General features: G+C 38.9%; 1 protein-coding gene across 4 annotated transcripts in view; it reads left to right on the forward strand.

Moving 5' to 3' along the window:
• Positions 1 to 25872, forward strand: part of CCDC141 (coiled-coil domain containing 141) — a 230738-nt gene that overhangs the window by 182353 nt on the left and 22513 nt on the right. For all 4 annotated transcript variants that reach the window (XM_061434124.1, XM_061434130.1, XM_061434139.1 and 1 more), the window contains 7 exons: positions 1470 to 1658; positions 2910 to 3089; positions 5086 to 5235; positions 16837 to 16977; positions 17708 to 17896; positions 19244 to 19427; positions 22910 to 23022. In XM_061434124.1, coding sequence (XP_061290108.1) covers positions 1470 to 1658; positions 2910 to 3089; positions 5086 to 5235; positions 16837 to 16977; positions 17708 to 17896; positions 19244 to 19427; positions 22910 to 23022 — 1146 coding nt within the window. The remainder of the gene's footprint in view (positions 1 to 1469; positions 1659 to 2909; positions 3090 to 5085; positions 5236 to 16836; positions 16978 to 17707; positions 17897 to 19243; positions 19428 to 22909; positions 23023 to 25872) is intronic.

Consider the following 25872-nt stretch of genomic DNA (forward strand, 5'->3'; position numbering starts at 1 on the left):
TTCCATGGACAAAGGAGCCTGGCAGACTACAGTCCATGGGGTCACAAAGAGTCGAGCATGCACATGCACACATGTGTGCACACACACACAAGACAAAAGTGATGTAATACATAACCACCCCCCCCCACACACACACACATACCATTGTAGCCCACAGTGAACTCTTTCCTCCAAACTCCTAGAAAATTCTACTAGCCTATCTGTTAGTTTCTTTGTTATACTCTGTGTCATATGTATCTGCATTTCATGTGTGCACACGCCCCTGCACATAAGTGTGTGTGTGTGTGTGTGTGTGTGTACAAATTCCCCTAAATCAGGAACTGTTATCCAGATTCTTTAGCTCTGTCACCGTGATGTGTGTATATTTGATGCCCATGCACTTGATTTCAACTTGAATACCCTTACTAGGTCGCTCTTCTGCAAATTATCTCCTTAGCTTAAATCATTTCCATTACTTTTATCCTTGACATAAAATCCAACCCTGAAATCATAGTTAATGGCCATACCACCCTGAATGTGCCCAATCTCGTCTGAAATTATAGTGGCTTCCCCTTTGAACTGTCCACCAGGATCTAGATTCCTATAAGGGCTATCGCGCTGGGCAAGAAAGAAGGTGGTTTGTCCCTCCCTACAAGTGCTGGCTATTTGTGGATTCTGGGATGACTGCTTTTACAGCAGCATAGCTACTGTGGTGCTCAGCTGGTGGTTCATTCTGATCATTCTTTTATACCAAAGGACAGATAATTCACCCAGTGTACTTTTATACTTGTCTTCTTGTGGTGTTCTTATCATACCACCTGATTCTAGTTTTATTAAATATCACAGATGGTCATGGCCTCATAGAGTATCTAGAATATATTTACTTAGCAGATGACTAGATGACTCTGGAGAAGGCAATGGCAACCCACTCCAGTACTCTTGCCTGGAAATCCCATGGACGGAGGAGCCTGGTAGGCTGCAGTCCATGGGGTCGCTAAGAGTCAGGCACGACTGAGCGACTTCACTTTTACTTTTCACTTTCATGCATTGGAGAAGGAAATGGCAACCCACTCCAGTGTTCTTGCCTGGAGAATCCCAGGAACAGAGGAGCCTAGTGGGCTGCCGTCTCTGAGGTCACTCAGAGTCAGACACGACTGAAGTGACTTAGCAGCAGCAGATGACTCTATGCTATATCATAGAAATATATGACTTTCCATTTTGCCGTCTAACTTTGAAACAGTTTTTTTGTGTTTTTTTTTTAATTTAATTTAATGTTAATTTAAAATTTAAAAAATATATCTGAGAAGATTAGGATGGAACAATATATCCCTAGCATGACCCACAATGCCTGGATTTGCAGGGATAGGGGTGAGCCTCGCAATAAGTATTTGTTAACAAGTAAGAGAGTGATTTTTTATTGAGATCTTCATACGTCTGTTGTAAAGTAAAAAGCTCTCTAGAAGCTCATTTTATTGCTTTCAACTCTTCAGCAACTGAATGATGAGGTTCAGTATATTATGAGAGAGTCAGAAGAGTTGAATGGCAAAGGAGCACCTGTGAAAGAAAAGTCTCAACAGCTGAAGGACCTTATCCACTTCCATCAAAGCCTGAAACAGAGAATCCAAGATTACGAGGACATCCTATATAAGATTATCCAGTTCCACCAAGTCAGACAAGAGGTAAGACTTACCATGGATGTCTGGAAGACTCTCAGTTTTAAACTATGAAATTAAAAATAAATGATTTTGTAATAAATAAAGGCCAGGTTGCTTATTCTGATACTAGAAGCTTTCTGCAATCTGGCTCCTGACTTTCCTCCCACTCAGCCCCATCCCCCCAATCTACCAGCCAAACAGAGCTCTCCTTGGTCCCTTAAAGCTGGCACCCACATTCCTTATTCCAAGCCCTGACTCTTGAGCTGCATTTATCTGTCAGGTCCTTCTCTCTCCTCTATACCACTTAAACCTTGTCCCTCCATCTAACAACCCTACCTTCCTTGGAGTGATTTCTCTTCTCTTCTAAATTCCTCGAACTCTCACTGTTTATTCCACACATCTGTCTTTTTTATATCTTGATTCTTAATTACTTTTGTTGCCCTAACAAAAGTTAGGGTAAAAGTAACTTAAGGTAGGGTATATGTAAGCAACAAAAGGTAGGGTATAAGCCACTAAAGGGAAGAGAAAAATTTTTATAATTGAAGTGTCAGTAGAACTTCATAGATATTGGCCTCTCAACAGAAAATACCACTGAACACGTACATACAACAGAAAATAGAGATGTATTGAAATGCCTTGAAAATAGCCTCTGAATTTAGTCAAATCACAGGCCTACATCTTGCTAAAGTTTTAGGCTATGAACAAACAGTGTTTTCTTCTTTAATAGAACTAACAATGTTAGTCCCTTCATTTTACTCTATTGACTTGCACCATTATAACATTTATTTGTCTCTAACACTAATTTTAGATGGGCTTGTCAGCAGCGGACTAGCTAGTTAAATATGTTATAGGAAATAAGCATGTTTTAAAAATCTATCTTTGAGAAAGACAAAGATACGTATGACATCACGTGTGGAATCTAAAATGTACAATAAAGTAGTGAATTTAACAAAAAAGAAGCAGTCTCACATATATAGAGAACTAGTGGTTACCAGTGGGGAGAGGGAGGTGGGGAGGGGCATTATAGAGGTAGGGTATTAAGAGGTACAAACATTTAGGTATAAAATAAGCTACAAGGATATATTGTACAATTTAAGGAATATAGCCAATATTTTATAATTATAAATGGAGTATAACCTTTAAAAAGTGTGAATCGCTGTATCATACAACTGTCATTTACATAATACCATACATCAACTATGCCTCTATTAAAAAAAGAAACTGTTTTCATAAAAATATGAAACCCAGGTTAATTGTTAATGGCCTGAATTCCAGCTGGGAAGACTCTTAAAATCAAGAGAACTGGAGTTTCCAGAACAGGCAGAGGAAACGAACGATGCTCACGATGCCCAGGTCCTCCTGAGACGCTCTCGGGCAAAGCAGGCGCATGTAGACCATCTGCATGACCTGGCTCTCTCCTTGGGGGTGGATGTCATCTCATCAGTGCAGCAGCCTGTAAGCAACTTAGACACTGTTATTTTCACATGATATGGCTGGGAGTTGGGCTGTAATATGAAAGAAACCGGGCAGACCACCTGGTATACGTTCAATTAAAAACTACAGTAAGCCATTGGGATACTTATTTGTGGTAAGTTTCTACCACGTCTAAAAAATGTTTTAAGGAGAAAAAAAAATCTGATTTTAAAAGTCTTGTTTAATACATCTATTCTCATGCTCATTTAAAAGTTATAGAATTGCAATCTATAATGGCAGTTGGTTTTTCACATTTGAAATAAAGAGGAACTAAACTTTTAATTTTATTTATTTTAAATTGATACCCCAAATTGTAAACCTTTTAAGTATATACGGAGTGACTTGGCTATGTGAATCTACTAAAGTCTATGAGATTTAAGTACAGAACAAGTTTTTCTGAAACAAATTTAGCAATAATTGAAATTTAGTCTCAGCGTGAGATATACACTTGATTTCAAAGACTTAATATGAAAAAGAAAACCTTACTAGTGTTTCTTATATTTGGTTAAACGAACTATATTGTGAAAATTAACTTCACCAGTTTCTTTTTAATATGACTACTAGAAAATTTAAAATTATTCATGTGGCTCATGTTGTATTTCTGTTGGACAATGCTGCTTTAGCATGTCAGATCTGAAAGGTAGCCTTAAGATAGTCAGACCCAGGATCTTCATCTTCAGATGAAGAGTCTGATCCCAGAGAAGCTACTTTATCCACAAAAGCCCAGAGTAGAGGAGCCCAAGCACCTTGGCTCCACCCAGGCCTCTGGGCACCAGTCATTGGATCTGCTTTTTCCACTGGGCTGACCTTACCAAAGGAGCTTAAAAGAGATGGAAATAATTCCAGATTAAATTTTCCTAAATAACACATTGGGTTCTGATATAAAAATAAAACAAAAACTCCTTCTTCAAATTCTTAATTTGAGGATTTGAGGGAAGAAAAGATTACGTTAATTCTATCCAATACATATAACATTAATAAAAATCATAATGGATAATTTTATTTTAAAGTTCATATCTACTAAACTACGTTATTGTTGTTCGGTCGCTTAGTCATGTCCGATTCTTTGTGACCCCATGGACTACAAACACTCCAGGCTTCCCTGTCCTTCACTATCTCCTGGACTTTGCTCAGACTCATGGGCATTGAGTCGGTGATGCCATCCAGTCATCCTGTCCTCTGTCATCCCCTTCTCCTCCTGCCTTCAGTCTTTCCCAGAATCAGGGTTTTTTCCAATGAGTCGACTCTTCACATGAGGTGGCAAAAGTGTTGGAGCTTCAGCTTCAGCATCAGTCCTTCCAATGAATATTCAGGGTTGATTTCCTTTAGGATTGACTGGTTTGATCTCCCAAATTATATGGAATGCAGTAAATCTAAAGGATTTTTGTTAATCTGAAAGAAATACAAAATTTCTGTCGCTGTTAATAGACTCTGTTTTCCCCAAGAAGGAGCTTTCTTTTAAAGAGTTTTGTTTCATTAGTAGATTTATTTTTAAAAGAAAAGAGCAAGGAAGACGTCTCACTTTGCACAAATAGTGTAAATTGTTCTCCAATTCACGTCTGGCTTTAACTTCAGGAGCCCCTGCACGGAGTAGAGATGGGAGCACTTGCATAATGAACCTGAGGCTAACCTCAAGTTGACAAGAAAATTACAGTGTAGAAGCCAAATGTTTCTAATGCATATTTTATGCCTTTTGAAGTAAAAATTATACCTTACATTGAATGGTGTCTCTGAGGCATTGGGTATGATGAGCAACTCTTCAAAACTCAAGTTTCGAAACTAAAAATGTAAGTTTGTCTTTCACAACATTGGATATTGGTGTCTGGCTTCCTTCTGAAATCAAAGAAGTTTAAGGTAAATCAGGAGCTTATTTTCTTTATTGTCGTTTATGAGTTTCACAATGCAGGTAAATAGCATGTTGTTCTCATTGCCGTTTTGCCCATTCCCTTCATCACTTTCACTTCTCTTTCATTTTCAGAACTGCTCTAACGTTTCTGCAAAGAACCTGCAGCAACAGCTGGACATGCTTGAAGGGGACTGTCTGACCTGGCGAGCCCAGACCGAGGACCATGAGCGGGCCCTGACCCGCAGCCTGGAGTTCTGCATTACAAGGGATGAGATAGGCGAGGTGGGAACACACACACACACACGCACACACACGCGTGTGCACACACATGCACACACACACACACAATAAATCAGGAGACTTTCTTTTTACCCTTGACCTTTTAATCTACCAAGCAGTGGCCTCAGGGCTCAGAAAGGTTGAGTACAGAGTACACTTTAAACTCCCCAAACTGTTGATGTCAGTATGTTGTCAGTGTATAGACCCTGGAATGTAGTATTACGGTTTTTTGCTTGCTCCTCCCCACCCACCCCAAACCCTTATCGCAGTCGTTTTGCTTGAGTGGATATAGCTCATCAGGGCAGAAGGGTGACACCTTCCCGGTGCAGCCAGCTCCGGCCTGCTGAGAGGCTATTTAAGTTCCACTGACTCATGATGAAGGGTCAGGGGAGCAAGCTTGTTGCCTCAGAGGTTACAAAGTATTATCACTAAAGTCAAGTGGCTGCTTTCATATTTAGTCAAACCGAGTGGCTTCTCTGGTAAAGCAACTCCTAGAGAAAAAGAAATAACAGGTGAAAGGTATCTTCATTTTTTTATTGTTTTTTATTGTTTGACACTTTATTTTTTTAATTGAAGGATATTTGCTTTACAGAATTTTGTGGTTTTCTGTCATACATCAATAAGAATCAGCCATTGGTACACCCATGTCCCCTCCCTCCTGAACCTCCCTCCCATCCCCCTCCCCACCCCACCTTTCTAGATGCTCACAAAGCCTCTGTTTGAGTTCCCTGAGTCATACAGCAAATTCCCATCGGCTGTTTTACATATGGTATTATAAATTTCCATGTTCCTCTCTCCATGCTGCTGCTGCTGCTAAGTCACTTCAGTCGTGTCTGACTCTGTGCAACCCCATAGATGGCAGCCCACCAGGCTCCCCCGTCCCTGGGATTCTCCAGGCAAGAACACTGGAGTGGGCTGCCATTTCCTTCTCCAATGCATGAAAGTGAAAAGTAAAAGTGAAGTCGCTCAGTCATGTCCAACTCTTAGCGACCCCATGGACTTCAGCCCACCAGGCTCCTCCGTCCATGGGATTTTCCAGGCATGAGTACTGGAGTGGGGTGCCATCGCCTTCTCTGTCCTCTCTCCATACATCTCCTCAATTCCACCTCCTCTCTCTCAATTCTACCCACCTGCCTCCCTAAGACACACACTGAACTACAGCACCACCCTCCCCTGGTGAAACTTTCCGTACAAAGGTTTACTTGTTTTAGGAGAAAAATAAAGGATAGCATGGGCCCCGGTTCCTTACTGGAACTGACAGCAGGACAGAAGGTACCATAATTCTAGACTTATCTCTTTTGAAAACAAGACATAAGTCCTTTAATCTCAAGCCCAAGTGAGTGGAGGGGAAAAGAAGTAGTAAAACTCCTTGATTGTTCTGCTTATGCCCAAGTTACACAATTTCAGCTCAGTGAGTATCAACTGTTGTCAACATCAGAGCATAGACTGAAGTATGAGTAAACCTGGGTTGTCGTCAAGCCCTTTTTGGCCAAAGGCAAATGCAAGAAAGGAGCAGGACTGGAAGGAAAGCAAGAGGGGGAGAGAGCAGGAGAGGGCACTTGGATCCCATTCAGCAGGAGGAAAACTAGCATCACCGGATTTTCAGTGGAGCAATGTGCCACGGGACTGTGGAGTTTCTGCTCCCAGTATGTGTTCCAGGAGCCACTGTGGGCCAGAGACTCTTTATTCACTCAGAGTTAAACACCTGGTGTAGCCTGTCCTCTGAGTAGAATGGCCTCTTCCAGGTCACGTCCTGCAGTTAGCAACACTTCAGCCAGATCTTGTTAAGAAAAACAACCTTGATTCTCCCCAAGGCTGTAAAATTTAGATTCATAGTCATGGAAATGATTTTTTTACTACCTTCTCCTGAAATTGTTTTCTTTCTTCGCTTACATCTTCCTCCTCTTCCTTAAAAAAAAAATATTTGTAAACTTTTCTTGCTGAAAATCTGTCTCTACTGTGATGTTCAGCCCTATTTTATTGAAAGCAGAAGAGAGCAAGCTAAAGGTTATTCCTGGCTGCCTGCGGCTCAGCGTCCCTCTTCCTGAAGCGCCGTGGCCTTTTTGGACATGGGTCTCCCCACAGTGGTTCAGGCCCTTCCGATAGTGGTTCTATTTACAGGCTGCCTCGTCATGACCCTGTGCTGGAAGCCAGCGGGCTGGGAAGACAGATGGCCCTTCCAGTCATAGCAAGGACGCCTGGGATTGTCTGTACCAGAACAAGAACGAGAAACCAGATACGTGTGGGTTTGATTTAGGAATCAGATATCCCTACAACATGTTCTTAAATATTAACAGAGTGATTCTTCTCATTTGCTTCTACTTCACATCCAACTCATGCTTGATACTAGTTACAGTTTCATGTTTAAAGGACCTTAAAAAGTTTTGGCCTGTCTCCTTTCTTTTCTTTTTTTCTCTATTGGATACAAAAGCACTTATTTTAACAAACTTTATATTTAAAATAGAATTTTAATCTGTCTACTCACAAAACCTAATTCAAAACATGATGTATTTATCTCTCTGGCTGATTTGATGTTATTCCTTTACAAACAATATTCAATTTATAATTATTTCATGAAACTGTACTAAATGAAGTTTTTATTTTATCAGAGATCATTTCCCTTTCAGTTCAGTTCAGTTCAGTTGCTCAGTCGTGTCCGACTCTTTGCGACCCCATGAATTGCAGCACGCCAGGCCTCCCTGTCCATCACCAACTCCCAGAGTTCACCCAAACTCATGTCCATCGAGTCGGTGATGCCATCCAAAATTATTTTTTATTGAAGCATAGTTGATTTACAATGTTGTATTAGTTTCTGCTGTACTAACTGTATCAGGTATACATATATATATATATATATATATATATATATATATCTCCACTCTTTTTTAGATTATGTTCCACTATAGGTCATTAAAGAGTGTTAAGTAGAGTTCCCAGTGCTATACAGTAGGTTCTTATTCAGGAATTAATATATTAAAATATTTATATAAAAGTTTGTTATAAGTCATATACAACTTTGAGATGAGAATATTTTAGCCCAACCTCTGTGATTATTTCTTTATTGATTAATTTATTTTAATTGGAGGCTACTACTTTCCAATTTTGTGGTGGATTTTGCCTCACATTGACATGAATCAGCCACGGGTGTACATGTGTCCCCCCAGTTCTGAACACCACTTCCCCCTCCCTCCCATCCTATCCCTCTGAGTTGTCCCAGTGCACCAGCTTTGAGTGCCCTGTATCATGCGTCGAACTTGGACTGGTCATCTATTCACATATGGTAATATACATGTTTCAATGCTATTCTCTCACATCATCCCACCCTCACATTCTCCCACAGAGTCCAAAAGTCTGTTCTTTATATCTGTGTCTCTTTTGCTGTCTTGTATATAGGGTCATCATTACCATCTTTCTAGATTCCATATATATGCATTAATATACTGTATTGTGGAGAGGGCAATGGCACCCCACTCCAGTACTCTTGCCTGGAAAATCCCATGGACGGAGGAGCCTGGTAGGCTGCAGTCCATGGGGTCACAAAGAGTCAGACACGACTGAGCGACTTCACTTTCACTTTTCACTTTCATGCATTGGAGAAGGAAATGGCAACCCACTCCAGTGTTCTTGCCTGGAGAATCCCAGGGATGGCGGAGCCTGGTGGGCTGCCGTCTATGGGGTCGCACAGAGTCAGACACGACTGAAGCGACTTAGCAGCAGCAGCAGCAGCATACTGTATTGGTGTTGTTCTTTCTGACTTACTTCACTCTGTATAATAGACTCCAGTTTCATCTACCTCATTAGAACTGACTCAAATGCATTCTTTCTAATAGCTGAGTAATATTCTATTGTGTATATGTACCACAACATTTTTATCCATTCTTCTGTCAATGGACATCTAGGTTGCTTCTATGTCCTAGCTATTGTAAACAGCGCTGGGATTAACATTGGGGTACACGTGTCTCTTTCAATTCTGGTTTTCTCTATGCATATGCCCAGCAGTGGGATTGTTGGGTCATATAGCAGTTCTATTTCCAGTTTTTAAAGAAATCTCCACACTGTTTTCTATAGTGGCTGTACTAGTTTGCATTCCTACCAACAATGTCAGAGGGTTCCCTTTTCTCCACACTCTCTCCAGCATTTATTGTTTGTAGACTTTTTGATAGCAGCCATTCTGACTGGTGTGAGATGGTATCTCATTATGGTTTTGATTTGCATTATCTCTTCCCTGGTGGCTCAGATGGTAAAGCCTCTGCCTGCAAGGCGGGAGACCCGGGTTCAGTCCCTGGGTGGGAAGATCCCTGGAGAAGGAAATGGCAACCCACTCCAGTACTGTTGCCTGGAAAGTTCCATGGACAGAGGAGCCTTGTAAGCTACAGTCCATGGGGTCTCAAAGAGTCAGACACGACTGAGCGACTTCACTTCTCTGATAATGAGTGATGTTGATCATCTTTTCATGTGATTTATTAGCCATCTGTACATCTTTTTTGGAGAAATTAGTTCTTTGGCCCGTTTTTTTGATTGGGTCATTTATTTTTCTGGTATTGAGCTGCATGAGCTGCTTGGATATTTTTGAGATTAATTATTTGTCAATTGCTTCGTTTCCTATTATTTTCTTCCATTCTGACGTCTGTCTTTTCACCTTGCTTTTAGTTTCTTTCGCTGTGCAAAAGCTTTTAAGTTTAATTAGGTCCCGTTTATTTTTGCTTTTATTTCCATTTACTCTGGGAGGTGGGTCATAGAGGATCTTGCTGTGATTTATGTCAGAGAGTGTTCTGCCTATGTTTTCCTCTAGGAGTTTAATAGTTTCTGGTCTTAAATTTAGATCTTCAATCCATTTTGAGTTTATTTTTGTGTATGGTGTTAGAAAGTGTTCTAGTTTCATTCTTTTACAGATGGTTGACTAATTTTCCCAGCTGCTGCCAAGTTGCTTCAGTTGTGTCCAACTCTGTGTGACCCCAGAGATGGCAGCCCACCAGGCTCCCCCGTCCCTGGGGTTCTCCAGGCAAGAGTACTGGAGTGGGGTGCCATTTCCTTCTCCAATGCATGAAAGTGAAAAGTGAAAGTGAAGTCGCTCAGTCATGTCTGACTCCTAGCTACGCCATGGACTGCAGCCTACAGGCTCCTCTGTCCATGGGATTTTCCAGGCAAGAGTACTGGAGTGGGTTGCCATTTCCTTCTCCAGGGGATCTTCCCAACCGAGGGATCGAACCCAGGGTCGAACCTAGGTCTCCTGCACTGCAGGCAGATGCTTTACCATAAATCAATATATTACAATAATTTTTTTACATAAAAAAATATAGTCAGGTACCCCTTCAGAAAAGTAGACCGAGCATTAGATTTTTTTAGTTGATTTTGAAACTCAGTATTTTGCTTCCAATGCATTTAAAATGCTTCTTGAAGTTTCACTGACTTTGAACTGTCTACTAAAAAACACAACCTTCATACTGCCAGATTTTGTGAAGGTTTTTTCCACTCATATATTTGTATGCATGAATGTTAAATCTCACTATACATTTTCTTGCCTGGCAGTATAAATAAGTTGTTAATACACAAAGCATTATAGATGTACTTCGCCTTATTACATGACAGAACATCATCAGTTCCTTATTCTTTACACTTTTCTAGAAATTTAATAACTTAATATTAAATGTGTTTTCTTCTTGCAACCTGACCAAAAAACTTCCTTTACGTTTACATTATGTTAATGGAAATTTGTCACTGGAATCTCATTATGGGTCACAAACAATTACCTTGCAGAGAAGAACAGTAATGACAGAATTGGGTTGGTATTCATTTTCTCAAAGTAAATTTTGCAAACAGAAGTTTTCATATAATTACGTTACCTCAGCCTGAAATTTTTACACTGTACCAACATCTTACCCATCAGGAAAGTAATGATATATATACACACACACACACACACATATACATACATATACATATACATATGTATATATGCACACACATATATTAATATATATGTATGTATGTTTGTATGTATTCCATATGTCATAGTTTCTTGTTCCAGTTACACAGATTCTTTTATTCTTCTGTCATTTAGTTCCAAGGAGATAAGGCAGATTAGCAGCAATAAGTTAGAATACAGGAATGCTGCTGCCATAGATACATACACAATGAATAACACTCAGTTCAGTTCAGTCGCTCAGTCGTGTCCGACTCTATGACTCCATGGACCGCAGCATGCCAGGCTTTCCTGTCCATCACCAACTCATAGAGTTTACCCAAACTCATGTCCATTGAGTCAGTGATGCCATCCAACCATCTCATCCTCTGTCGTCCCCTTCTCCTTCCACCTTCAATCTTTCCCAGCATCAGGGTCTTTTCAAATGTAGTGATTTTGGAGCCCCCCAAAATAAAGTCAGCCACTGTTTCCCCATCTATTTGCCATGAAGTGATGGGACTGGATGCCACAATCTTAGTTTTCTGAATGTTGAGCTTTATGCAAACTTTTTCACTCTCCTCTTTCACTTTCATCAAGAGGCTCTTTAGTTCTTCTTTGCTTTCTGCCATAAGGGTGGTGTCATCTGCATATCTGAGGTTATTGATATTTCTCCCGGCAATCTTGATTCCAGCTTGTGGTTCATCCAGCCCAGCGTTTCTCATGATGTACTCTGCATACACCTGACCTGCCTGACCTGCCTTTTGAGAAACCTGTATGCAGGTCAGGAAGCAACAGTTAGAACTGGACATGGAACAACAGACTGGTTCCAAATAGGAAAAGGAGTACGTCAAGGCTGTATATTATCACCCTGCTTATTTAACTTATATGCAGAGTACATCATGAGATGTAGCAGTCCATCCTAAAGGAAATCAGTCCTGGTTGTTCATTGGAAGGACTGACGTTCAACCTGAAACTCCAATATTTTGGCCACCTGATGCAAAGAGCTGACTCATTTGAAAAAAAAAAAAAAAACCCTGATGTTGGGAAAGATTGAAGGCAGGAGTAGAAGGGGATGACAGAGGATGAGATGGTTAGATGGCATCACCAACTTAATGGACGTGAGTTTGGGTAAACTCTGGGAGTTGGTGATGGACAGGGAGGCCTGGCGTGTTGCAGTTCATGGGGTCGCAAAGAGTCAGACACGACTGAGCAACTGAACTGAACTGAACTGAACTCTGCATATAAGTTAAATAAGCAGGATGACAATATACAGCCTTGATGTTCTCCTTTCCTTACATTGTTTTTGTTTAGTCGCTAAGTCATGTCGGACTCTGTGTGTCCCCATGCACTGTAGCCCACCAGGGTTGTCTGTCCATGGGATTTCCCAGGCAAGAATACTAGAGTGGGGTGCTGTTTCCTTCTCCAGGGGATCTTCCTGAACCAGGGATCAAACCCACATCTCCTGCATTGGCAGGCGGGTTCTTTACCACTGAGCCACCAGGGAAACCCTCTGACATTGTGTGTTTTTTGCTTTTGACAAATGACTATGGGCAGCCACCAACTGGCAGGAAAGGAAGCAGAAAAAGAGGGCATAGATGAGGCAGCACTATGGAATAGTGCAGGTAATTACTATTTTTCAGATTGATGATCTTAATTCATCATTTTAAGGAAAAACTAAATTGTCATCATTCAACTAATATTACTATATGACTACTGTCTGCCAAGCCACAGAACACAACAGTCCTTAGGAAACTAATAGTTTGGGCAACTTAAAGCCCAAGGGCCTTCACAATCACAACTGCTCATCACTAGGCCCCAATGTGAGTCCATTTAGTTGGCATTTATAAGAGGATAGAAAAGACTACAATTTGTTCTGAAATGTCCATTCCATTGGGTTAAAATCTGTTGGAAGTTTGGTGTTTCACAGCTGCAAAACTACTCTTCTTACTGTAGAAGATAAAAAGCTGAACTTTTCAAATCATGGTTATCATGTTCAGAAAATCAAATGTAAGTATATTGTGAGCACACAAAACTTGCAGCGTGGATGAATAGCTGTTATTGAGAAATGCTGCCACCTGCAAATGTAAAATGGAGCACTTGTCTCCTCTTTCCAAGCTGCCCCACTTTCTGCTTCTGCAAGACTGGTCGTAAGCGCAGGAAGACAGTCATGTGGTTGCTGAACAGGAGGAGGCCAAGAAAGTCTGGTCCTGAAATCTCTCCAGAACTAAAGTTAAAGTTACCATTAATAATTGTAGCTAGTCACTCGGGTTAAATTAGGAGTTTGGGGCCACTTCATTTCAAATGAAGCATTCCTGGGGTGTTATAACATTAGAGCCTTCTTTCTGTTACTGAAAATGAGCATCAGAAAACTTTTTTTTTTTTTTTCTGGAGTAGGCAAAAATGGTGGGCAAAAAATAAAGCTCATGAAATGGACATTAAGAGAAATGAACTACTTGTTTTGTATTTTTGCTTCTGGCTAGTCATGTGCCATCGTTCTAATGAAAGGCTTTTGTTTTAAAGACATTGTCTTAGTTTTAAAATGTCCCATGTCCGGCACATAAAGTGGCCTTGCCAACAACAGACTCACACATAATGCATGCTTGTGCCAAAGTAGCCTCAGCCAGCTTCGTCAAGACTAAAATAGCAAGCCAGCCTCTTTGTTCCCCATTTTGTTCCCTTTCGCTTCTTCCCTAAGAAGTTTTGTTTATGTCTAACCCTGAGAGAAGTTTTCTGCTCCCTGGGAAATTTGGTGAAGATGCTCATTATGTTAGTTTCAAAAGAACTGCAGTTTTAAGTCTTAATGATTTTTTCCCTAATTACAGCTATATTCTACAGTGACTATGGAGGAGCTGGATAAGTGGAAAGATAGGAGAATCACAATGTGCATTTGAAAAAGGATCTTTCTCCTGATTTTCTTAAGACTTTCATAAATTTTATCAATACAAATTATAACAACATTTAAAGATTTTGAATAGGGTAAACTTATCCTTGCCCCAAGGTTTGGGTGGTTTTCCTTCTTTCTGTGCTCTGGTTGAACAGTTGTCTTGGCCATCTCCACCATTCCCCATTGTTGATCAGCTAACTAAAGTTTAAAACAGCTGCATGCATGAACAATGATACCATAGCCGAGCAACCATGGCATTCAGTTTTTTTAAAAAATATATATATAAACAAGTTATATGGGTATTAGATGGGAAGTTAACTTTTCATACTAGAATGCGCAGGTAAGAAAATGAGACATGGCTAGGTTTTTTTCTGAAAATCTGGTTGCTGTAGGTAATTCATGCTTGCTGCCTTCAACTTGTATCTGCAATAGTCCTGAATTTGAGCTGGGAAAGGTTCAGGATTTAAATGGATTTCCAGTGGGACCAAAAGAGAGAAGGGCCAGCAAGTTTGTCAAAGGAGATCATATGTCAGAAAGAAACTGATCCCATTTCACCATGAACATTCTTTGGCCTTATAAATCATCTTCAGTGAAAGTACATACATTCTAAGGCAAACAGAAATAAAATTGCACTTATCATTTATCAGCCTCAAACTTCTTAATCCAAGGTAAACTTTAAATGTCATCACTTAGAATTAAAAGGTTAAGGCTCAGCTTTTCTTCATTTATCACAGTTTTCAAATAGATGTTGATTTTTTTTCCCATTTAAACAAGTGGGCATAACTCAGTGGTTATCAGGTTGATGACAGAGTCCCTCTTCCTTTGTCCAGACTGAAGTCTATAATATATGTTATGGTACAGTCATGGGAAAAAAAGAATATAAATTTTTTTTTTCTGATGGATACATGTTAGTGACTGTACATATTTTTCCTTTCTTTTTATTTTATTTTATTTATTGTTATTACAAATAAAAATTATATTTTTAACTGTAGTGAATGACACATAACATAAAGTTTACCATCTTAACCCTTTTAGGAGTACATATAAGTGATTTTAGGGCGTTCACATTGTTGTTCTACTATCTCTTCATATCTTAACCTCATAAAATTGTCCTCATTTGTGCTTTCCCACTAATATCAAACACACACATTTTAACACATCCACTGTCAAAAAATTTAAATATTAATTGTTTATTTTGTAAACATATCAGCTGAATATTATCTTTTAAATATTTTTCTGAGTTCTAATGGAGGAATAGTTTTCAAATTTGGAAGTTATAATTCTTTCCACACCTTTGTAATATTATTGATTTATCAATTGGAATATTTTATGTGGTCTCTGTGCTTGTAACTTAAAGCTAATGCTCAACACTTTTATTTATCATATAAATAACACTGATGAAGTATAGGTATAGCAAATGCAAAAATTGAATCAGTATAATAATTTCCATGTATGCAATTAGGGCTTTATTGATTGTTCTTTTCAGAAAGTGGAGAAGGCAATGGCAACCCACTCCAGTGTTCTTGCCTGGAAAATCCCATGGACGGAGGAGCCTGGTGGGCTGCCGTCTATGGGGTCGCACAGTCAGACACAACTGAAACGACTTAGCAGCAGCAGCAGTTTTCAGAAAGTGTTAAGTATCAAAATTTTGTCTTTATAATATGCAGAATTTGAAATAAGAATTGAGAAGATGAGCATTTTCTCGGGCAGATAGTTTTTCTGCATTTTAAACCTAAAATCCAGCATGTGCACAACCTTTATTCCCTCCCAAATAATTTACTTGCTGTCACTGAAAAGAATTTTAATGTTTTCCTGACTTCTTGCCATAGCTCAAATTTATCAACCATGACATTGTTCATTCTTGGCTGTTAAATGCTCCCATATAATCTGAGATGCTTTATATTTTCTCTGTACTTCTCTTTGCTGACATTATGGAGTGAGTTTCCTGTCAATGTGTTTATCCTTCTTGAATCTGGAGAAGGGCCCAGAAAGCAGTGTAGTTAATTGAACTAGACTGCTTAGAATTTTGCTTCACCAATAGAGCTGAACTGTTTGTTTTTAAGAGAGTCATCATCTATGCCCTGTTTTCAGTGTACAGCCCCGTACTCTGTTCATGCACAAGTTAGCATCGCCACCCTAGGCAACAACTGTCACTTTACATTCCATTTCTGAAGGCTCTCTGAAGTTAATGATTTATATCTAAGAAGTAAATCTCTTCTGGAAACTGTCCGTGAAAAATAGTTTTTAATTGGATTTGAACAAATACAGCCCTTTTCCTACTGACTCTCATACTGGGTCTCCTTTTCCACCTCATTAATGTCCTCATTGGGCTAAATATTAACACACCACTGACCTCTGCAACATGAACAGCTCCTGGGAGACTTAATAAGTTTATTCATGATAACTGTAAGAGCACTGGATATGGAAGGATCTGAGACAAATATTAGCACAGAGAGACTAGAATGAGTTGTAAAATAATGTCAAATAAATACAAATAAGAAAATTAGAGTTGTTAAAAATCTATCACATATTAAAATCATTCTTGTTTGAAGGCCAAAGGATGTTCTATAACTGTAATCCTAATTATAAATTACAAGACAAAAAATACTGAGAACAATTTATAATTACCTACACTTGGGGAATATGTTTAAATTCACATTATATATTCACTTAGCAGACTTGCTTTCTATTTAAAATCACTCTGAATACATTTCAAAGGTTGTAAAGATTTTGAAGTACAGACATCTTGATTCACTGCAAATGAATATCAATGTTCTCATTTTAAGGAAATCACCGGTTTCTTTTTATTGAACTGTAGCTCAAAGAATCATTCAAAGAAATAAAAAAGAAATTCAACAATTTGAAGTTTAATTACACTAAGAAAAATGAAAAAGCTCGAAATCTAAAAGCTCTCAAATATCAAATTCAACAAGTGGATATATATGCTGAAAAACTACAGGTAATGAGAAGATACTTGTGTGTGTGTGTGTGTGTGTGTGTGCTACAATTATTGCAAAATTATTTTGCATTTCAATTCTAAATGCCTAACCCTTAGGCTTTTTTTATACCATTAGAACTGAAAAGATAGTTTTAGTTTTTATAACAATTGGGTGCTTCACATAAAATACATAATTTATTGATTTATCTCTTGAAGCAGCTCTAGAATGATCTCTGCCAAACCTATCCAGCCTCATTGCTCCCATTCTCCCTGCTACACACACACACACACACACACACACACACACACCTCCTATACATCCCTTTTTCTTTCCTTGCACCCACCTATATCAGAAGCTTCTTCCACTGTTGCTGCAGGCCCTAATACCTTTCCTGATTATTGCTTATGCTGGCTAATTTGATTGCTTTCTCAGGAGACAGTGAGCTGAGTACAATAAAATATTTGATTTTATGGTCTTTTTCTTTTTTAAAAAATCATAGCATTCTCAAACTATGGAATAGATCCTGGTATAGAGTAAATTTTCTCTATATTTGCTGAATGCTGAGTCAATAAACTATCTGAAAGGAAACCTATTCTTTCCAAAATGGGTTTTAATAATTATGATTTTAACATATTAAATGAAGGAAGCTGTAAAAGTTTTTCAAAGTTTCTCCCTCAATATTTAATTACTAACTAGCTGAGTAAATAAAAACTGACTGTCATTAAATTTTTTTTTTTTTTTTTTGCCCAGGCTTTGAAAAGGAAAATGGAAAAAGTTGAGAATAAAACTTCTTTCTTAAATTATCCAAATAATAAAGTGAATATCCTTTTGGAAGCCATGAGGGATTTGCAGAAGCATGTGGATGAATTTGACAAAGTTGTAACAGATTACAGGAAGAATTTGGACCTGACCGAGCATCTCCAGGAGTTGATAGAAGAGGTATTCTCTTCTTGTTGTCATGTTATCTGTATTGTAATTTTTAAAAAAATTTCTCTGTTGCTTAGAACAACACTGCATTAGCTATTACTGTCATTAAATTTGTGCATCATGCTCCTTTTCATGATTATATCCTTAGGATAATTTCCTCATGCAGAATTGCTGTACCAAAGGGATACATGTTACATGGTTTTGATTGTATTGTCCACTTGCTCTTTGGAAAGATTTTACTAATTTAACTCTTCTTACCAGCAACATACGAGAAATTCTCATTTCTCCACAACCTCGTCAACTCAAGATGTTTAATCATCATGGAGTTAATTATATTAACTGTTGGATATCTGCTAAAATAATCAATAATGACTTATTTCACAGAATTTGAGAATGTTTAGAGAGAAAGTTGCTAATTGGATTTTTCATGTATAAAAATTCTTATTGGTATTATTTCATTTTTATCAAGAGGATAAATGGCAAAGTATACATAAATTATATGAAATTTGGCAAGTTAAAGTCATTATTTGCACACTTCATAGTGAAGAAACTCTACACTTGAAGTTCTTGAGCATTTTTTGTAGCCCATAATTCTGAGTTACAAAACATCTCTCTTTCCCACTAGTGCAATAGAGCTTTTAGATTTAATACCACATTAGGGGGATTGAAATAATCATTCTTCCATATCTGATGTATAGGTTTGCTGTACTTCTATGGCACTTATTTAAAGCCAACTCCTAACAGTCATGTGTTTCTATTTCTCACTCAGCATAAGTGCTTCTGGCCTTGGTCAGACACATTTCTTTCATCATAGTTATTTATTTTTAGTGAGAAACTATCTCAATTCTCCACTATGCTTTGAAAGTATGACTATTTTCTATCAAGAAAAGGTCAAATGCTATTCTTCAAATGATATTTCCTCCATCTACAGACTAAATCTTATTCCTAAAAGAATTTATTTGTTGGGGTGTTATTTGGGCAATACTTTATCCATATATTGTTAATGATTTCAATTAAATAGGCTGAATTTTGTGTGTTTGAGCTTTTTCTTACTTTAGCTGATATTTGGATTCTTTTTAGTGCCATATGGTTTTTTTAAGAATGCCTGTTCTTGTAAGTCTGCAACTTTTCTCTTAGGAATTATATTTCAGGCAAATCTAAGAAAGCAGAAAAATCAAATTGATTTCCATACTTTCTTATCTGACTCTAATTTCCAAGTGCAAGAGTATATGATCATGCTGTGATGTTTCATTTCTTAGGACTTAAAAAGAGTTCACATTAATTACCTCAGTGGGCAAAATGAAGAAATTTGGGAGGATAGTGTGTCTTTAATCTGTGATTTCTCCCATTTTAATTTAGTGTCACTTTTGGTATGAAGATGCAAGTGCCACAGTCGTAAGAGTTGGAAAGTATTCCACGGAGTGCAAGACCAAGGAAGCAGTGGAGATCCTCCACCAGCAGTTCAAAAAGTTTATCACACCCTCAGTGCCTCAGCAAGAAGAAAGGATCCAGGAGATCAGTGACCTCGCTCAGCGCTTATATGGTGAAGTCTCTGTTAAGATACCCATTGATTCACCACTGGACGAATTTCTAGTGAACCTAGCAGACAGCAGAGCATGGCAAGCCCTTAGGGTCCTTACTACGCCAGCCTATTCTGGGAAAAGGTTCAAGTTAAGAGCAAAAGTGAATAATAGGGAATAGAGGCAGGAACTCCTGGCTGCAGGAGATGAAAGCATGTGGATTTTTAATGACCATTTGTAAGCCCTCCTTCTCTCTTCCCTTTCTCCCCCATTAAAACCAGAATAGTACTCAGCTTATGTAGACAAAAATGAAATCTAATTTCGATTGCAGTGAGTCCTCAAAACTATACACAACTCCCATAGTCCTTGAAGTAGGTAGAAAGCTAAGACTGAGGTCTACAGTCCTCATGTTTCTATGAGGATTAAGGTTTGTGGATATAAGAAAGGGCTGGAAGGTCTTCCCTTGTCTTCCTCTCATTTGTGGAATAAATAGTATGTGTGTGCTCAGTCTGACTCTTTGCAACCCTATGAACTGTAGCCCACCAGGCTCCTCTGCCCATGGGATTCTCCAGGCAAAAATACTGGAGTGGGTTGCCATTTCCTCCTCCAGGGGATCTTCCCAGTGCAGGGATCAAACCCATGTCTCTGGTGTCTCCTGCACTGCAGGCAGATTCTTTACCATTGAGCCACCTGGGAAGCCCTGTGGAATAAATGGGAGAATTCAAATCATCATCTCACAGATTGTGCTTTCCTCTTCTCCATGACTGTTGGTCTGAAAAGCCTTTCCATGTGAAGAAGGTCCCCATTTAAAATGCCTGTTCAAGGGTGACAGTCCTTGAGGGTGCAAGAAGAATAATTTCATGACTTCCTTGACACTGCTAACTACAAGGTAATTAACAAGAGTAATTCCTAGTGACCGGGCAAACCTAGCCCCAAAAGATGGAGCAACGGTGCTTCATTTGGCTGCCCACAGCTGCTGCCAGAGGGATAGTCTCTCTTGTTACATGAAGCACTCACTCTCCATGGATAGCCATAAAAATGTGGCTATTGCATCTATTGCATTAGCTAATACTAAATTAATGAGAATGAATTAGTAATGATTTTCCAAAGGAAATGGTAAATACATAAAAATAATAAAATATGAATTGAAAAATTAAAGAAAACTACCAGTGAATTGGCTCTTCACATCAGGTGGCCAAAGTATTGGAGCTTCAGCTTCAGCTTTAGCAACAGTCCTGCCAATGAATATTCAGGGTTGATTTCCTTTAGGACTGACTGATTTTATCTCCTTTCTGTCCAAATGGACTCTCAAGAGTCTTCTCCAGCACCACAGTTCAAAAGCTTCAGTTCTTTGATGCTCAGCCTTCTTTATGGTCCAACTCTAACATCCGTACATGACTACTGAAAAAACCATAGCTTTCACTATACAGACCTTGTCAGCAAAGTGATGTCTCCGCTTTTTGATATTCTGTCTAGGTTTGTCACAGCTTTTCTTCCAAGGAGCAAGCGTCTTTTAATTTCAAGGCTGCAGTCACTGTCTGCAGTGATTTTGGAGCCCAAGAAAATAAAGTTTGCCACTGTTTCCACTTTTCCCCATCAATTTACCATGAAGTGATGAGACTGGATGCCATGATCTTAGTTTTTTGAATGTTGAGTTTTAAGCCAGCTTTTTCACTCTCCTCTTTCACCTTTATCAAGAGGTTCTTTAGTTCCTCTTCACTTTCTGCCATTAGGCGATACTATGGAGCTGTGATTGATATAAAGACCTATACAACCCATTTCCGTCATTCAGGAATCCACAGTCTGTGCCTAGAAGTCACAATATGGTAAATGCAGTGACAAAGGTCTAAAATGTGTGTTTGCTAGAACTGCCATAACAAAATACCGTATACTGGGTAGCTTAAATCACAAAAACTAATTTCTTCAAAGTTCCAGAGGCTGGAAATCTAAGATCAAGGGACTCAATGAGTTGGTTTTTACCAAGGCTTCTCTTTTCTTGCTCCCTCTTCACATACGCATCTGTGCACAAGCACCCCAGCTTCTCTAATCTTCTCTTAAGAACACCAATCATAATGAATTGGCACCCCACCCTCGTGATGCCAATTTTTAACTTTATCTCCCTTTAAAGACCTCATCTCCAAATAATGTTACATTCTGAGATACTGGAGGTTGAGTTTTCAATATATGAATTTTAGGTGGGACACCCCACTCCGGTACTCTTGCCTGGAGAATCCCATGGATGGAGGAGCCTGGTGGGCTGCAGTCTGTGGGGTCACTGAGAGTTGGACACGACTGAGTGACTTCACTTTTACTTTTCACTTTCATGCATTGGAGAAGGAAATGACAACCCACTCCAGTGTTCTTGCCTGGAGAATCCCAGGGACAGGGGAGCCTGGTGGGCTGCCGTCTATGGGTTCACGCAGAGTCGAACACGACTGAAGTGACTTAGCAGCAGCAGCAGCAACAGCAGGTGGGACACAATTCAGTCTATAACAATGTACAATACCATTTTAGTCTGAGCTGTGGAGTCCAGTAGTCCAGTTAAATCTCTGCTCTTTCAATTATTGTCTGGGTTACCTGAAGAGCTCTTTTGAGCCTGGAATTCCTCATTTGGACAATGCAGTAGAACCTTCTAGAGGAAGGTTTTGTTAGCTAATGCATATAAAGTGCCTATGCTATGCTATGCTAAGTCACTTCAGTCGTGTCCGACTCTGCGTGAACCCATAGACGGCAGCCCTGGACCAGGCTCAGTCGTGTCCGACTCTTAGCGACCCCGTGGATTGCAGCCTAACAGGCTCCTCCATCCATGGGATTTTCCAAGCAAGAGTACTGGAGTGGGGTGCCATTGCCTTCTCCATATAAAGTGCCTAGCCACAGGCAAATAAGATGCACTCACTACACAATAGATACTTGTATTATTACTCCAGTAGGGAGAGGAAAATCCAGTTGGGAAAGATGAAGAATATTTCCACAAAGATCTTGACATTGGAGGTAGACCTTGAAGAGTGAGTAGGATTTATCCCCACAGAGACAGGGGTATGGGTACCCTTTCCCCATACAGGAAAGAATAGTCAGTGGCTGTGGGGATTTTGAGAGAAAAGTTGCTAGTTCAGTTTGGTCAGATATTAAGTATGTGAAGGAATTAGGGAGATATATTTTTGAGAGAGGCAGGTCGAAACCATATCACAGAGGGCCTTGACTGTATGCTTTCTAAGTAGTGAAGAACAGCTGAATGTTTTGAAAAGGAGAAAAGAGGTTAGAGTGGAGCTTTATGAATATTAATTGGGACATGGTACAGCAAATGTAACCATTTTTCTAGAATACTTGGGTTTTCCAATGATGCTTTTGTCTATTCAACAAGTATTTAGTAAGTGCTTACTATCTATAGGCCCAGTGTCAGACACTGGGATAAATTAATGGGATTAATTTATGGGATTTAGCCTGGGATTTTTTTTCTGCTAAGGATTTGACCTTTAAAAATGGTTTTAACCCTTCTTTTCCCCAGGTTTTGAAGAAGGGCAGAAATATGCTGAGAAAATAGTGGCCAAACACAAAGAAGTTCTTGAATCTGTCACTGAATTATGTAGCTCTCTCACAGAGCTTGAAGAAAAGCTGAAGGTAATTTCTTCTTACCAGAATATGTATGTTTAAAAGATATAAATTAAATGTCTGGATCAAGTGTCTTCTGATGCAAAGATGTTCTAATGCAAATTCTCAAGGGACATGATGTGCACATTTGTTTCACAGCTTTCTAACATAATTACTTGGTTGTTTTTAATAGTTAATTCTGTTTCTTTCCCATCACTGTAGAGAAAAATGTTGCTGAGAATGAGGGTTAAGCACAAGTCAGGTGTCTCATTTACATTTTCATGGATCGTATCCTAATGGATAAATGTGTGCCATTAAAATCAAAGTCCGTATTGTTGTTAAGTTGCTCATTCAGTATCCTTATGTTTTCATTCATAAATAATGAACATAAATTATTTTATTCTCTTCCAAATTGTGGCCCCAGAGAAAATAAAACTAATCTTCAGGTATTATAGTCATTGAACATTTAGCTTCATGGAAATATTGAACTAACCATTAGCATCTTTCATGGAATAATAAAATTGATGGTAAAAATAGGAAATATGTTTATGATTTGTCTAGGTAAAATCCAGTTAAAATAGAGAAATGTATGTATATACATACATACATACATACCTACCTATGTATATATACACACATATGTATTTTTTTGTCTTTGTCGTTTCCAAGCTGATTTCATTAGTGCTCTTTTCATAACTGACTGAAAGAACCAGTTATTTAGGATTGAAACAGTGGTGAGGTAATTAAGAGCACAGACTCTAGGGTAAAACACAGCCGCCTAGGAATACCAGCTCTCCAAATTATTGTATTCGTGAATGGGGATTTAATCTATTAAGGGTATATTTCTTAATGACCCCGAGTCTCCATTTCCTGATTCATAAAATGCAGGAAATAGAGGAAGCTAATCACAGGATAGCCCTGAGTACTGAATGTGAAGACACCCATGATTATTGTTGGGATTTCTGTTGGTATGGAGACATAATGGTGCTCTTGCAGTTTGGAGCAGAATTATCTTTATTTTCAGCAAGTATTTTTTCTGTATGAATTTCCATGTCAGATATTTGAGTAACATTCTGTTCAAAATAGTTTGCTAAGCTTTTAATTCAGTGGGCATCCAATCAAATTGTTTTTTTTTTCCTTTGGTTGAGAATCTAGATTTTTCCATTTTTACCATTTTAAATAACACTATAGTGAACATCTTTGTACATGAAACTTTTTTCTTTCTTTTGTATTATTACCTACACAAAAATTCTTTGCTTTCCATAAATGTTTTGTGATTATAATGCCACCAGTAATGTATGAATGCACCTTACATTTTATACTTTTTCAACATTTTTCACTTCCTCCTCACCTTTACCCCAACCCCTGAGGATGTGTCTCTTCTCCTGACTTTTGAAACACAGCCCAAAAAAATCATTGCTCTTTTTCACTCTTTGCTGCTGTCTACAGCATCTTTCCCATTTATGTTGTACATCTCCAAGTGAGCTCCACTTAAAACATATGCTCTCTTAAAGAGATACCCCTTTCCAGCTTTTCGTCTTCATGTTATTCTTCCTGAAAGCTGTTTCCACTCTCTGCCTCCTTCCACTTTACCCCTTCCTCCCACACCCACTGGAGTCAGAGTTGTACCCTCTCTTTCTCATTCCCAACCTTCCAATGGATTCTCTTTTGCTAGTAAGGGGCCCCCTACTTATTGACTCCTGCTAGATGATACTGCTAGTGTCGTTTTTAAATTCAAAACACCTCCCTTCAAACTCTTCTTTGCTTACCAAATGAAGTTCAGACTCAAGGTTTTCCAATGTTCTGGAACTGACTGTCTTTCCAAACCATTGTGTTTCTCCACTCATTGTTGGTTCCTACCTCAGCGATCTCCTACCCCACACTCCCAGGTCTGCCTCTAAATTTTATAGTCATCCCTCATATCCACAATTTTGCTTTCCTCAGTTTTGGGTACCTAAAGTCAACCTCAATCAGAAAATATTAAATGAAAAACTCCAAAAGTAAATATTTTTTATGTTTTAAATTACGAGAAGCCATATTCACATAACTTTTATTACAATATATTGCTATACTTGTTATATTTTATTATCTTGTTATCAATCACTTACCCTACCTAATTTCAGAGAAGGCAATGGCACCCCACTCCAGTACTCTTGCCTGGAGAATCCCATGGACGGAGGAGCCTAGTGGGCTGCAGTCCATGGGGTCGCTAAGAGTTGGACACGACTGAGCGACTTCACTTTCACTTTTCACTTTTATGCATTGGAGAAGGAAATGGCAACCCACTCCAGTGTTCTTGCTTGGAGAATCCTAGGGACGGGGGAGCCTGGTGGGCTGCCATCCATGGGGTCGCACAGAGTTGGACACGATGAAGTGACTTAGCAACAGTGGCAGCAGCTACCTAATTTATAAATTAAACTTTATCATGGATATGTATTTACTGGAAAAAAGATGTAATAACATGTACGTAGTATTTTCTGCAGTTTCAGGCATCCACTGTGGGTCTTGGAATGTATCTTCTACACATAAAGCATAAAGGTGGACTATTGTACTTCACACATACATGACCTTTCATCTCTCTTATCTAAATTGCTCTCTCAAGGCCAAACCCAAATATCACCTCCTGCACAATTCCTTCCTTAGCTGTGTCACTCCCTCTTTGATCTGCACCAGTGCTCCTTCCTACCATAATCATCGCATATATCTACCATGATCATCCAGCCACTCTCCTAGATTATAATGAGGAAACCCTGTTCAGTTCAGCATCCCACACAACATTTAACAATATGCTTTGCCTAAAACGGGTTGTCCATAAAGGTTTTGGCATTTATTGTAAACACCCAAAGGATTGGTACAGGAAAAAAAAAAAAATCATTCAGT

The sequence above is a fragment of the Bos javanicus genome, chromosome 2 (genome assembly GCF_032452875.1).
Source record: "Bos javanicus breed banteng chromosome 2, ARS-OSU_banteng_1.0, whole genome shotgun sequence".
In the NCBI taxonomy this organism is placed as follows: domain Eukaryota; kingdom Metazoa; phylum Chordata; class Mammalia; order Artiodactyla; family Bovidae; genus Bos; species Bos javanicus.